Here is a 15,537-nt window from a genome sequence, read left to right as displayed (position 1 = left end):
CCAGAGACCAGGAACTTTCCCTGCTTTTCTCGCAGCTGGGTGCCAGGAGTGCCCGGTCGGACCCTCCACGACGTCCTCCCGTGTACGGAAGGAACACAAAAAGGGCTGCAGCAGCAGGAGGAGCTGTCAGCCAACACTGCCAAGCCTCGGTCCCCTCAGCGCCCCGGGGCAGCCGCAGGTGAGCCGGGGGCGCCCCCGCCCCGCCGCCGCTGCCCGGTCCCCTTCCCTCCCCTCAGGGGCGGCGGCGAGGGGCAGCCACCGCGCAGGCGCCGCCCCAGCGTCCCAACGGCCGCGGCGGGGCAGTTGCCGGGCGAGCGGCGGCTCGGCTCGGCTCCCCTCACGGCGGGGCTCGGGCTGAGGCGGGACAGCGGCGGCGGGCGGCCCCCTCCCCTTCCCCGCCGCCACAGGTGGCCTCTCGCCGCCCGCCTCAGCGGCTCCCCCTGCCCGCGGCTCCCGTCCGCCCGCCCCGGCAGCAGCAGGAGGAGGAGGAGCACCGAACCGTGCCGTGCCGAGCCGAGCCGTGCCCGGGCGGCGCTGCAGAGGGCGGAGCGGGCTCCCGGCTCGGTGCTCCCGGCGGGCGGCGCTGCTGCGTCGCTGTGCGAGGGAGGCGCCGCGGGGCCGGGCGCCGGGCTGCGGGCACGGGGGTGTGAGCGGCCGGGCAGGGCGCCCCCAGGATGCTGCGGTTCCTGCGCAGGACCTTTGGCCGCCGCTCGATGCAGCGCTACGGGCGAGGGGCCGGCCGCGGAGCCGGCCGCGGGGGGCTCGGCGGCGAGGGGGACGAGCGGGACGGGGGGCTGCGAGGAGCCGCCGCCGCCGCCGTGGGCTCCGGAGGCTTTCCCTCGTCGCCGCACCCCGGGGGGGTCTCGCACGGCGCCGGAGCCCCCGTGCACATCCCCGCCGCCGGCGGCAGCAAGCCGGTGCTGCAGTGCCGCGTCCTGCTGCTGGACGGCACCGAGGTCAGCGTGGAGCTGCCGGTGAGTAGCGCGACCCCCGGCGCCCCTCCGTGCCCCTCCGCAGCCCCCACGGCCCCACGCCTCCTTCCCGGCCGAGCCCAGCCCCTGCCCCCGTTCCCGGTCCCCTGCACCTGGCGCCAGGGGCGGGGCACCCCCCCCCCCCCCCGGGGGGGGGTCCGGGGGTCCCCCCCCCCCCCAGTGTCTCAGCCCCACGGGGATGCTGCTGCGGCCTCTAGGAGCACCCCCCCCCCGCCCCCCAAGGCCTTTCGGGCTCCCCCCGGCTGCTCCCCGGTTTGCTGCGGGGCATGCGACAGGCGCCCGGGTGGGTTTTGTCCCCACCGTCGTGCCCGCAGCTCGCAAAGCTGTCCTCCGCTCGGCTGCCCCTTGCCCTGCCTCCTGACAAGCGGTGTTCCCATGGCAGGAGGGCGTGAGTCGGTCCTACCGGAAAAACAAACTTCGCTTCCAGCTAAAGGTTGCCAGCCCTTAAAGGTTGGGCTGCAGGAGCAGGTGGGAGAAGTTGCGAATAACTGTAAGCACCTGATCAGTCGCACGCTGCTTTTTTATCTCCGCCAGCGTGGGAGACTCATTTCGGAGCACCTCTTGAGTTGTGTGAGGTGCCTTTCGTGCTGGGTGTGTTGGTGTGATTTAACTGAACTGCGGAATTCAGCGACCCGATGCTTTCTGCTTAAAAGAAACCGAAGAGATGGAGTAACACTCTTACAAGTGAACGGGGGAGCATGCGAATAGAGCCACCTAGAGATACTTGCCACAGTCTCAGCCCTCCTTCCCTTGCAGACCACATCACACGCTTCCAGATACTGGAAATGCCCATGTCTTTCCCCTCTTCTCATCTCCTTCGCGACATGCTGTAGTCCTTTTAACATCTCAGCACAAGCCTTTTTTAGAAAGGACTTGAATGTTATCAGCATGCTGAGGATATACTTATAGAAGTCTATGTAGATAAGCTCAGTAAATACTTCATGTAAGGTTATAGTCGCCCTGATTTGTCAGGATTCAGCTATTGCTACAGAGCCTGTTCAAGGCAGCCTGTTAGTTTGAAACCACAGAAAATGAGGTAATGGTGGTCCTTGAGTACTGAACACAGGTGGAGGCATCTGCTTGGTCCAGTACAGGAGACACAGACTGCTTGCTTGATTTGTGATGTCCACACTAAGTCCCAGCTGTCAGTGAGGTTGGAGCAAGGTGCACACTTGGTGGTTGTGGCTCTTTATCCAGAGACAGGGGAAGAAGTTGTTTTATCCAAAAATCCTAGCCTGGTGGAGGACTCTGGGGTGCAAAACAACTAGCAGTGCCTTGAGGATTGAAAACAGCTCTGTTGAATTATATATCTGTTCCTCCTGCTTCTTCCCTTTCTTTCATAGAAAGTAACACCCACACTGACAGTCAGGAAAACAGAAAGAGGCGTTGCACCATTTATAGAAGTTGATCAGTAACGTTTCCCTGAGCTTTGAAGCACTAGTTGTTATGGGATTAGGGCCTGAAGCAGAGCGTGCTGTAATACGCAGAAGCTGTGGTACAGTACTGGTTAAGCTGAACGAGCTGGATAGTGTCTTTCCTATGAAATTGAGCATGGGAAAAAAAAAGTGCATGGTTGTTTCTCTCTGTTTCAGCTCAATTTTTTTGGAAAGGGGGCGAGTGTGGTTTCTTCATCATCATGGAGACCGCTTACCCGAGAAGTCAAGTATGTGGATAATTGCTGAGGACTTCACTGTGCTGCTGCTCGCAAGCGCTTATTTCAGTAGATCCTGGCATCTGTGAAATGTGCTCTACTACCTGTTAACGCTACACCCTGGTTGCCTTTCCAGCCGTAAAAGGCACACGCTGATACTAGGATGTGATACTTTTGTAACTAACACTTCTTAGGTTGCTATCTGAAACTTTGTAGGAATTAATTTAAAGGTTTGTTAGACCTTAAAAAGACTGCAGGGTCTGTGTGTTTGTATGGAGGAATGACACCACACATGACTGCTTGAAAATGTAGCTGGGTTTGCAGGGAGGAGTTCAGTTGTTTCTGTTTTGTATTCAAGCAAAGCTAAAACGCTGGGACTTTTGTCCTGGCTAGATGTATCAGGTTCTGCTCTGGCACCTGTGGGGGGGGGCTGGCGGCATTGCTGGGAAAACAACCCGTCCCTGGGTAGGCTGGTACTGTCTTTGGGGTTAACATTCACATCTATGCCACCTGCATTAGGAGCTGTACAGCTGGCGAGCTCGTGGCTGCTCCTGGTATAAACAGAAGCAGACATCTGCTGCCACCTGCGAGTCCTTCCTTAGCTCATTCTTCTGTGGGCTGCACAGGAGCATTGTGGCTGGAGTCGCCTTTCTTGTTTACCTGCATTTCCACTCCCACTTCCTTGTGGTATATCTGCACTTTGCTCTTTTTCACTGCTCATGCACAGGGCCTCCCCTGCCCTCGAACTGCTCCATCTGGTACCCTGCCCTCCTAAGATGCTGTGTGCTTTCACTTGTGGGTGTTCTCTGCCATTCCCGAGCTGGCTTCCTCCCCAGCTCTTCCCATACAAATGTAAACATGAAGTTGTTCCGTGGCTAACCCTGCACAATAGTTCCTGTACTCGGCTTCTCACGCGAAATTTCAAGGATTGCTTAACAGCAGTGGCTTTTTGGTCACTCTTAAGGCAAAACTAGTGTGCTTTGAAAGTATTCTCCCTAATCAGAATAAAGCACTGGGTGGCTTTTTAAATCCCACAGCTCCTCTGGGCCCTGTGTTGGATCTGAGATGCTTTTGAGGCTGCTCTGCCGTATGGACGTGAGCGGCAGCTTGCTCGTGCTGTTGCTGTGGGGTGATTGCCTGTGGGTGCGGTATGAAGGGCACCATTACTTCTTGTTGGCCTGACACCGCACGGCTGCGCATCCGAAATCCAGTTACCAGGACTCATGCAAAGAGAAAGGTGCTTACTTTAGAAACTCACACAGGCATCAGTGTCCTTCTTTTCACCACCGAGAACATACTTGGTATTTCTCGTTGCATGTTCATTTCTACAGGAGGCTGCTGTTTGTTTAGATCTTGTAACTCGGCTGTGGGAGATGGAAGGCCACTTGCTCCCTGCTGCTAACACAATCCTTCCCCTGTTTTGCTCGAGGACTCATGACTTCAATGAAAGAAGAACAGGTTGTAGACGGCACTATATTCTTATATAAAAAATACGGGGAAGGAGCATTGGCATTTATACGGTGATGATGATGCCTACTAGTTAATAACTAAATGGAAAAGTTCATAGATGACTCTAAGGTGAGGCCAAAAAAATCCCAAATTTGTGATGACTTTAAGACGTGGATGTTGGCATTTCTAAAAATTGAGCTTCTGTTTTTAATTCAGTGCATCTTGTGAAAGCTTAAAGGGAGGCTATGAAAGGTGACTCTTCAGTGAGATTGTCCAGAGTAGCAGGAATTGATGTTCTCTTTTTACTGCTGCTGAAAACAGTACTCCATGATAATATCTGGGGGAGAAGGGGACTGAACTCATAGTGTGTTCTTGGTTTTGCTTAATTAAGTGGGGTAAAAGAGGGAACAAATGATAAGCTTGCTCTACTGTAGAAATCCCCATCCTGCAAAGCAGATCTAGGAAACTTTACATTTTCTGCGACATGAAGCCACAGCAGTCAAAGTGCTGTCATAAATACTCCTTTCTAACAATGTCCTTGCCGTAATAAATTTCTGTGCTGCTGTGGATGTTGTTGCAAAGGTCTGTGTGATGTATTAAAAAGTAGGTGATGTTTAATGATTAAGTTAATGAACAAGTTAAATGTAACTCTTCAAATCTCTGACTTGTTTTCAGATGGATAGCTTTTGTATTATTTCTTTGCTTTCCTTTTGGTGTATCTGTTTTAGTAATTGTTTCGGCTGCTATGGAAACACTTCACGATAGGGATAGTAAATGTTTTCCAATAGCCTTTTTAAATCTCTGTAATCTTCTATGCGTTTTAGCCTTCTCTAGTTGGACTAACAAACATAACAAAATCTGTTAGCTGGCCTCTATGCGTAGATCAAAAATAAATGTTAAATTAACTTCTGAGTAATCATCTAAATCTTACAATTAATGGTCAGTATATTTGACTCGGAAACAGTGGTAAGTGTTGGAGAAGGGTACGACTTGATCTGTCTTTTATATCATATGCTATTTCCCAATGACATTTCAGGAATAAAAGCCCTAGACACTTAGATTCAAGACATTCTCTGGAGTCTCCTAACTGAGGATTTATCCACCACCCAAATATATATTTTATATCAAGTGGGGAACACTTTTTTTTTTATTAATTCTCTAAAGCTTTTTTCATTTGCAAAGATGATGATATACTTCTTTATGCTGAAGGTACCTTTCAACAACTTAAAATTAGAGTGCTTGCTGGAAAATGTTGAAAGCATATTTGCAGGACTGGAAAGGTCTTCTCGTTTTCGTGGACCATTGTGGGCACCAGCTCCTGTAATCCCCTCTGTAAACTGATCAAGCTTGGTTTTTAGAAGTGGCTGGGTATCTTCCTTCTGTCACTCACGCTGAAACACCTTTTCATTACATTAAAGCTCCGATCAAGTAACTGTAGCCAGAGCTTGACGTGTTGTCTTCTGGCAGTAGCCTTTAATTACCTTGTGCACATACCATATACTTTGACGTCTCACTGTGTATACTCGGTGTGTGGAAAACATTCATAGTAGGATTACATACTAAAAGTCAGGGACATGTGCAGCCCCAGAAATGTGGTGTACACGTGTGACTGCAGTAATGCCTCAGAAATGCATGATGTGTTCAGTTCTTGAGAGAGAGGAGGGAATTTGAGGCCCTTGGCAAGTTCACCAAACAGCCTCAGTAAATCTCCAGCAGATAACATACATTTCAGCAATGTGTAGTAAAACGGGGATGCGAGGAGCAGTGCTTTGTTTTGACGTATGTTAAATAAATATTGTTTGTGAGTGCCATTAGTTATTTATGGGAGCTAATACCATTCTTCAATGCAACACAGATAAGAGAACAGGATCGCTGTTGTAACGCGAAAGCTGACAGCCAGTGAGAGAAGCTCAGTGATGAGTCGTGTGCTGCAAGGACAGAAGGATGAGTACCTGGTACCAGTTCTGAGATGGAGAATTTCCTTTTGAAGAGGAGAGACTTTGAGAGGAGTCTTGGTTGTTTCATGCATTATTTTGGAAGTCCTTTTACAACAGATCAGAACACAGCTATGCTTAGGAAAGTTGTGTAAAATGTTAGTGTGGCTGGACCTCTTGCTGATTAACACATAAATGCCTTATAGTGGCAGCTGTTTGCACTGGGCTTCATTCACTGGGGAGACTCTGAAGGCCACTGTGGATCTGAATAAAGAAGGTCAATAAGAAGGTAACTTTCAGAACAGTTAGAAAATAGATGTTTATTTGCAAATAGCTTACATCTAATGTTTTTTTTCCCTGCATTTGTGTTCTTGACCAGATTGCCAGGTAGTGAACCTGTAGCTTCGAGCTCTTAGTAGTGGTGCTGAAAAGGAGAAAAAAGTCTGGGCATGTAAAAAGTCCCTACGAGGGAGGAAATAGGAGCAAAGTGACTTTGGAAGTGCAGGCCATACAAAGGAGTAAGCAGAGAACTCATTTGCAGGATGTAGTACAGGAAAAAACAGGCTCAGAATGGTTGAAGATCAGAGTTAGAGCTTGAGAGAGAAGTATAAAGTTGACAATTAAATACGTGATGCAGAGTGAAAATGAGAATGAGGTTGTTCTGGATATGGCCAAGAAGCAGCAACTCTTCAGCTGTGAGAAAGAAAACCTACACAATAAAAGCTGTAGTGTTTTCTCTCATGAGCTTAATGGGTTTGAATGGGAGCAATTTTATGTTCTGGGAAGCAGAAAGGTAAGAGTCCACAAGGAGAAGCTGTTCAGGGGCCAGGACATTGAAAGGAAAATTGTTTCTGGGCAGTACAGAAAACAAAAGACAGATGGGACAGATATTAACTGGGGGACCATCTCTCTACCACTGCTTTTCTGTCCATGCTTTTGTTCCTCATGTGCTTCTGTGTGCTTCTACTTGCAAGCCCGTATGTAAATCTTTTTTTTTTAAAAAAAAAAAACAAAAACAATCGGTTTTTGTTTAGTGCCTCTCCTCTAAGCATAGGTCCATTTTCTGTTCAGAGTTTTTCTTCTTGAATTCCCAACCATTTCCACCCACCCTTCTCCTTAACAGGCTCCTCACTGAGCAATTCTCTATACTTCATCTGTGGGTATCATCCATGTTACTAGCGTGATACTCACTGGATTTCCTTCCTAATAAGAACATACTTTGTTCCCCCCACATTCTCCCAATTTCCCAGTCTGTAACAGCAGTTTTGTTTGCATCCCAGCAGCAGCTACAGAAGCTGTGAACATTAACCATGGAGCATCTCTTCTGGGAGGGATGTAACAGAGCCCACATTAGAGGCTGGCTTCCTTCTGTTTGAGTGCTTAAACATCGTTCTGTGTCCTGTTTCCTCCTGACTGTTCGCATCATTCTGAGGCTCTCCTCAGTTGTCAGAAATCTAAAACTCTTCTGTCCTGGTCTTCCCCACAAAAATACATTTCTGCCGCTGTTGAAAGGGGTCTGAAGGTCTGTGGCTGGCTCAGCAGCTTATTTATTCAGCCAGCCCAACCAGCCAAGTACCCTGTCAGTGTATGGATGCTGTGGGTGGGCAATGGTCCTGAGCACTCACATCTGCGGAGCAGACATTAGAGGAACACCGGTAGCGATCAGTGAAACAGTTGATTCAAAGGTTAAACCTCCTCACTTAAGGTAGGGGAAAAAAAAAGGCATGGCTGCTTAGTAGGTTACAAAAATGAATGCAAAAAGTCATATGGTGGGGGAAGGAGGTCAACAGAAGAAAGGTGAAAGTATTTGTAGCTGAATTCATAGATGCTTCTCAAAGTAAAATGTAAGGAGAAGCATAAGTAACTTTTTATTTATGCGAGAACGATGAAGTCAACAACTGTTAACTGTGCATAGCGTTGCTGGGTTAGTGTTGTACGTTACATGAGAAACAGTAGTTTTTAGGGATGTTTTTCAATGCAGGCTATGGCAAATGCTCTTTTTTCTTTCGGCTTTAGAAATAAAAGCTTGGAAGCTAATGAAGTGTTCAGAGTAACCATCTGCTGTTCATTCGATGTGCTATTTCCATTTATTTCTATGTATCAATATAACTATGTCCTGGACCATTACCTGCGTTATGATGAGCTGATTTTGAAATATTTCTTGAAAGGCCAGATTCGGACACCATCTATGAAGCATGAAAAATACTGAGTTAATTTATCTTGGCTGCTTACGCTTTTGATCTATTCAGACTTGACTTTCCTTTACTGTCTTGTTAAGGAACCCTGGATAGTTTATCGAAGCAAATACCTATTGTCTCTTAAGTAGTATACTGACAAATGCATTGACTTGAGATGTTGTATTTTGTGATTTTCATATATGTGGTGCAATTTATATAATAAATAGAGACTGGAATGGAGGATCCTATTTAACGCATGTGAAATTTCACAAATAACTGCGCATAAATGTGTGCAGAGTCCAAGTGAACCTGGACTTGTATGAATACAGCGGTATCAAATACCCAATTAGAAAGAGCATTGTTTTATGACTTGGGGATTGTGACCTGTAATTAAATTATTGTAGGCTGCAGTGCCATTTCAAAGGTTGACTTATCCAAGCATAAATCCTGTTGTGGCTGTTAGAAAAATTGTGAAAAGCATTATTTTCATTGCAGCACTAGTAATTGATTGTATGTACTATTTCCTTCAGTGGTTTTTATCCATTTTGTATAAATATACAAATTAATACATTACAAAAACGTAGACTTGCAGGACTTTTGTAGTTTAGTAGTCCTGGCTTCCCATTTTTCCAGTTTAAATTTTTCAGTATGTGGAGTCTTGTATGTTATATATTAGACAATAAACAATAGGTGTTGAGCCTTAAAAATATCCCAAGCTACAGACAAATTCTTGTGTTAATATTGATGGACAAAATAAGCATGCTGGCTGCATCACACCTTTTTGGTTGGTGTTAAGTCTGAACAAAATTACATAATGTCCAAATATTACCTGCTTTGACTTTGCAAGTGACTATTTTCTACATTTTCTGAGGAAAGGGAACAGTTCTATTAAGTCTTCTCTTTCTCCCTTGTACCCATCCAGAATTGGTCACGGCTGTTTTCTGTCATTTAAATCTATTTCCTACCTTGTTAGTCATTCCCAAAACTGTGATACATGATTCAAAATTGAGGGCTTGCATTTATTTAAAAAGACCAAACCCGAGAAGTCCCATTTTTATAAGCAGAACTGAAATCTCCAGTGCTGTGTAGAATCATTGTGTTGCAACAAAGATCACCATTCAGCAGAGATGCAAATCCTCAGTATGTAGGTTTTATACTCAGGCTACTTACTGAGTAGGAATTCTTCCTGAATAACGAACTTTCCATGAGTGCTTTGCTTTGAGAAGTGATGAATGATGAGTTTATCTCCTTGAATTAAGCAAATTAGTAAAGAGTGATATTGTTAGTCTTAAAAATAGGTCATGTTGCAAGCGGGGACAGCACCCTGAAAGTGTACTGTGCAGTGGGCAGCATCCACTTGCCTTCTCTCACCTCGTGATCTTGGGGTGCTTATATATGTGTGTGTGTACAGGCTTGGGTGTCCTGCTGTGGCTCTGGGGAAGGGAAGAGCTGGTTTAACAGAGCAGCAACACAACTTGTTTGCTGTGCCCCAGACTTCTCTTCCCTCCCTCTTCCTGCTATTGCGTGTACTGGGCTTGGTTTAGTTTCTTTTTTTCCCAGCTGTTCATCCTGCATCCCTCTCTTTATTGCTGTTTTCTTATGTTATCAACATCCCCTTTCTCTGAGGAAAAGCATTCCCAGCCCTGCTTGGAGGCTGCTACTGAGTGTGCCAGTGGCACCTGCTGTACACCAATGCCCCCACACGCAGCTGCAGGGGCTGCTGATGTCCCGTATCTGCCTTGCACCATTCAGTCCATGCTCGGAGTGCTGCTCTTGGCCTCCGCTGACTTCAAGGTGTTAGTTTTGCTGGGGCTTCTGTTTGTTGGGGGACCTGCTTACTCAGCAGAGATCGCCGATACCTTTTAAAGGACAGTTAAGTTGTTCAGTGTTGGCTTTAGTGAGGTGCTTCTGCTGTGCCCTGGCTTCAGGCTGGGATAGCTGGATAGCTTAAGCTATCTTCTGCCTGTACATCTCCTCCATCTCCCTTCACCCACCTCTTATACCATGGTATTTCACAGTTGTTTTTTTTTCTGGTGGATGTGCTGTTGCAAAACTTGTAACAGCAAATCAAACTTACGGTTTCAGGTGTGAAAATGGGGGAGCTTTTTTTTGCACATCAAAACCCTTGTCATAGTACATGAGCCACTTGTTTCAAACAGTGTTTTTTTTTTAAAAAAAAAAAAAGTTGAGGGAAAAATGTTTCAGACTGTGGAGTTTTGTAAGTTCAGAAGCAGTCCTATGTTTCAGGAGTTCAGTATATAAGGAAATAATCCGCATGACAAATGTTTTTAAATTCTCTTAAATTCAGAATTAGAAACAAGTTGAGGTTATTCACTCTTTTACTTCTTTTTCTTCTTGAATCCTCTGAGCCAACCCCTCTTTTGTTGTTGTTGCTTAAAATTGCTTTCTTCCTGTGCAGCATGTTGATGTAAGATTTGCATTATAAATTTGTCCTATGGTAAAGCCTTTCTGATGCTTCATTTTGTGGCTTTAAAAAGTAAAGATGATTGCAAAATGTGGAGGGGGGAAGAGAAGTTTGAGCAGTTGTCTGTATATTAGCAAAAATAGGTTGAAGCTGATTACTGCATTTCTTGGATGGGAGTGCGAATAGAAAAATTCAATGCTGTGAAACAAGAACAAGTGTGTTTTGTTTGCCACTATTGAAATTTGCCAGCAGATGTTCTCATTTTACAGTTTGTGCTTGGATTTTGATGTATTTTCACATTATGGCCCAAAATATGGTGGGTGCTTAATTTGATCATAAAGTGTATTTTAAAAAGCAGCTTAGCTGGTTTGGTGAAGCTTTTGTCATTTCTTCAAGAATATGGTTGTGGCCAGGAAAGGGGACCTGATTTCTCCCCCTGTGTTTTAAGATGTTAGATACTGACTAATAGAAGAATTTCATCTTATGTTAGCAGAGAGAAGCAGTTCATCAGATATTTCCAGCATGATCAGTCTGAAAATTGTTACATGAGGAAAAATGATGTTTTTCTCATCAATGCAAAATGCTGTTAATCAAAAGCTTAGGTCAAAAAGACTTTTCCCTGTTGCTACTGTCAGTTTCATCTCATTTGTGTACTGGTAGGAGTGGGGAATTTTCTCAGTTGTTTCAGTAAGCTGAGGGCTTGTATCTTTCTAATAGGAAAAAATATTCTGAAGAGCTTCCGTTACTTCACTGCCTCTTTCGGTGGCTGTTCACGGGTGTGAAAATGGGCAGGCAGAAGTGCATGTGGTATCTGAAAGGATGGACCTCAAAATAAACTTTGTTTGTTTGGTTTTGGGGATTTCTGAGGCATCGTACTGTTTCCTGAAATTTTGAGTTCGTTCTTAATTTAAAGCAAACTAAGCTTGTAAGTAATAACCCAAATCTTCAGCAGGGTGTTCAGAAAAACTGTTTTGTGAGCTGTGAGGCAGACGAATGGCTAGCTTGTGAGGAAGATGTGGCAGTATTTAGCTGAAGAGCATCCGTTCCCCTTTGCTTGCTGACCTCGCCACCATGGGGCTGATGCTGTCAGGACCGGGAAGCCTGGCTGACTTGTGGCAGCTCCAGCAGTGCCGTTTGTCCCATCCCAAGGCCCAGCAAGTACAGGGAGGAAAATTTCTTAGCTATTGCTACCACAATGCTTCTGTCACCTTTTGTATTGTATCTCTCTCACCAGCTTTTTGTTGGATGCACATAACAAATTTTCTTTTAAAGCAAACTTCTTGCCTCTTGCATGCTTCAGATTTAAGCAGCATAGCAGTAGGCTTTAATTAAATGCTAAGTGGGGAATTTTGAGCAGTTTAAATGGTGACTACAATTCTTTATATGAGCCTTAGAAATTAGAAAACTGAAAACTTTTTTGTACCAGCCTGTAAAGTAGGGCAATAGTCTGCACTGGGGAGTTCATACAAGAGAGGTGGAGAATGAAGTTCTCTTGTTTCTGTGGGTTTTGTGCAAGTGAAAACACTGATTGAAATAAACTGCTAGGTGGTTGACTGACCCTGTGCCATCCAGCAGGAGTTTGTTGTGCTAAGAAACGTCCCCGCAGGCAAAATATTAATTCAGCACAGCTCCAAAGTGACAAAATGAGATCGCTGAGTCTGCTTCCAAGAGCGTCAACCCACTTTGCTTGAGAAGTATGTTCTGTAAAAGTCAGGTAACCCATCCTGCAGCAGAGATGTTAGTGGAAGCTCTTGGAGAGATGAACCAGGCAGTCAGTCAGCTGCTGGGTGCAGGGCTGGTAAGGAAATGTGTGCTCTGGAGTATACTTCTATTTCTGTCCTCTACACGGCCATAACCTGCAGTGCTAATAAACTTGGAGTGGTTTTATAGCTAAAGGATAGGTTATAAATGTGGAAACAGGCACCATAGTTACTGCTGGGAGGCGAGCATGCAGCTTGGTTTCAGATCTAAATGAATTTATGATGTTATTCAAAGCGACATCTGTATCTAAAAAGCCCTTGTGAGACTGGTTCCTGGTGGTAGGAAAAAAACAGCATTGATGTTTAAGGTAGCTAGGATTTATGGAACCTATTATTTTTGTACTTTTTGTATCTGAGTAAGTAGGTAGGAAGACTGTTTCCTTATGGCTTGACTAAATGAATGCATGCTTATATATACTAACAGGACCACGTTGCCCTTGCTTTTTGTTTTTACAAGCGATTATTTTTTTAAAAAGGAATCATGTTGGAAAGAAAGATTTGCAGAAAATCACTAATAAGATTATTCCTACCTGTTTCCATTGTTATTGCTATTTCCAACGGGGCCACCTCATCTGCTAAACAAAGAAAATTCACTTTGGATAAGTGGCTAGCAGAGGTTCCAGCTGTCTTTTGTTCTCATTTGTTCCTACTTTTAACGTCTTTTGTTAAGGCTGTTATGATGATGTTAAATGGAAGTTAACAGAGTGCTCTTCCTCAGTGTCCTTTGGAATATGGCTCTTTAAATTATATTGGGGAGTTAGCCATATGGATGGCTTGTAAAGGAATAGCTCTTGAACTGTAGATTTATTTCAGGTCAGAAAGGGTCATGAACACTTAATCTGTTTTCCTTCCCTGCTCAATCTCTAGAACTCCTTGCAAGGTGTTCCGATTGTCACTTTTTAGCAGCAACATCTCTCCTTAGATCTTATTAGTTTTTCTGCTTTTAAGAGTCTTTAAGGAGAAGCAGTTACTGCTTCATGTTGTATGTAGACTCTTCAGAATAGTGATGGGTCCTTTAATATATCTGATATTTTTATGGTCCCTGTTATCCCCTGGCTTAGTGTTTGAGCAGGCTTGTAATGAAGAGTCTTGGGACTATGGGAAAAATATTCTCCACATGAACGCACGTTGGTTTCATACACGAGTCACCTCTTAGTCCTATCTTTGACATTCTAAATAGATGAAAAGAAATGTTTCTTTCTAGATGTTTTTCAAACTCAAGATTTTTCTTGGTATCTTATTTGTGACTGTGCAGAATGTGCAGATGTGCTCAAATGCTCTGACATTTCAACAGAGCACAGTGGTGATGTTGTAATGGATGGTGAGAATTGTATAAAATGGCATTGCTCCTTACCTAATGCTGCTTGCTTCATTCAAGGTTCATGTTTACTTTCTTGGCTGTAGCACTCTGCTGCAAACTCATGGTCATTTGCTTTTCTGTTGTTTCACCAGAGGCCTTACAGTGCTGCTTAAATCCAGGGCGTTATCTTCAGCCAAAACTTCTGTTGGTGTCTGTGTGTCCTGTGACTTCACTGCATTAAGCTGCAGTGTTGTGATGCAATTCTGCATCCTCAAAAGATGCAAATCAGTCTGTGCAATCAGCAGGGCCCATCATCTCTTGCTGCTGTGCCAATTTTGTAAGTTCAGCAGGAGCCAACTAGTTAATTCTCTCCCAGGGAAGGCTGGTGTGTGTGAGCAGAACACCTCAGGATTGCACCGACAGTGCTGCTGGCTGAGTGCTTTCCTCCTTTCCCTTCCTAATTGTTTTAATTCCCCCCCCCCCCCCCCCTTTTTTTTAAATCCACCTTTTGTGGACTATACACATCTATTTTAGGAATGTTTGTTTCTGTCAGGTTATCTTGTAGGCTGTGCTTTGGGAATACAGGTGTTTCCTGAGCAATACAAGCTCAGAGTTCTTGGCTTCTTGTTCCCATCCTTGTGCTGCAGGCAGACAGCTGCCCTTTCAGCTGTTTGTGAGGCTGTGCTGAAAGCCAGGTCAGGGATCAGATCAGGTATGTTTTGCTCTAATAATATTTTTTTTTAAAAAAAAAAAAAGTGCTTTTACAGCATTGAATGTCAGAAACTGTTTTTGTTAAAGGTACCACGTAAGTAAGGGACTAAGCAGTAGAAGAAAAACCTGACAGAGGGCATGGGAGCTCTTCAAGGCAAGTGTTATAAAAGCCACTGTGTTGTTGCATTGAGGCTTGAGGGTATAAATAATCACTTTAGGAATGGTTCATTCATGTACTTAGTGCTCTTTTAGCTTGATCATGCGAGTGTTCCTCACCTGCCCTAGCAGCCAGCCAGATTAGGGTGAAGTGAACAAGAAATGCTGTGTTGCTGCAGCAGCGGGACTCGGTGATGGCAGTGGTAGCAAGTAACTTGAGCTAGTGCTGATCAGTGCCCAAGTCAGATGTCTTGCAGGAACCTATTATTCTAAGGCTCCTTATTGTCATTATTAAATAAATGTATAGTCTCATGGAGGAAGAAATTAGGCTTGTTTTATGAGACTTAATTTTTTTTTTGAACCCGTTGAGTAGTTTAAATTAGGCTGCTGTCATTTAATTTATTCTTGACTGGACCCAGCTGTCTCTAGTTTTTATTTTTTGGAATCTAATAGGGAGACAGAATTGATGAGAATAAAAAAGCTGATACTGAAATTAGAAAGATTCAGGGAACTTGAGAAACTTTTTTTTCTACACTCCACATGTGGAATTTCAAGCTGAACCAGGGCTGAAAATACTTTTTTTTGATGGTCATTTCTTGATGCTGATATCTTGTGATGGAGTACTACTCCTATACTCCATAGCCCTTTGAGACTGGCTGCAATTCTTAACCTATCAGCGATCCACAAAATTGAAGTGGTCTGAGTTTAATTGTAAAATTTTATTTGCGGATATTCCAGAAATGAGTCTCGTTGCCAGTACAGATAGTCACTATCAATTGTGAGAAGTAGAAATATACCAAATTTGAACTGAAATATCTAATTCCTGATTTTTTTTTTTTTTTTTTTTTTCAGTTTCTCACTTGGAATTTAAACTGTGTTTAACTTTATGGTGAATTTTCCAGATTAAAAATTCTCATACTTGTTGAAAGAAATTTGGCTTAAGAACATGATCTAAAACAATACTTTTTTTAAGAAGCAGGTA

At 44.6% G+C, this 15,537-nt stretch overlaps 1 protein-coding gene across 1 annotated transcript in view; it reads left to right on the top strand.

Annotated features, from left to right (window-relative positions):
- The first annotated feature begins 491 nt into the window (after positions 1–491).
- Positions 492–15,537, top strand: part of LOC118162005 (band 4.1-like protein 4B) — a 51,250-nt gene continuing 36,204 nt past the window's right edge. The window contains exon 1 of the mRNA XM_035317878.1: positions 492–974. Within this exon, the coding sequence (XP_035173769.1) occupies positions 675–974 (300 nt within the window). The 5' untranslated portion in view covers positions 492–674. The remainder of the gene's footprint in view (positions 975–15,537) is intronic.

Source organism: Oxyura jamaicensis, chromosome 2 (assembly GCF_011077185.1).
Source record: "Oxyura jamaicensis isolate SHBP4307 breed ruddy duck chromosome 2, BPBGC_Ojam_1.0, whole genome shotgun sequence".
Lineage (NCBI taxonomy): Eukaryota > Metazoa > Chordata > Aves > Anseriformes > Anatidae > Oxyura > Oxyura jamaicensis.
This window is presented reverse-complemented; position numbering and strand designations above follow the sequence as displayed.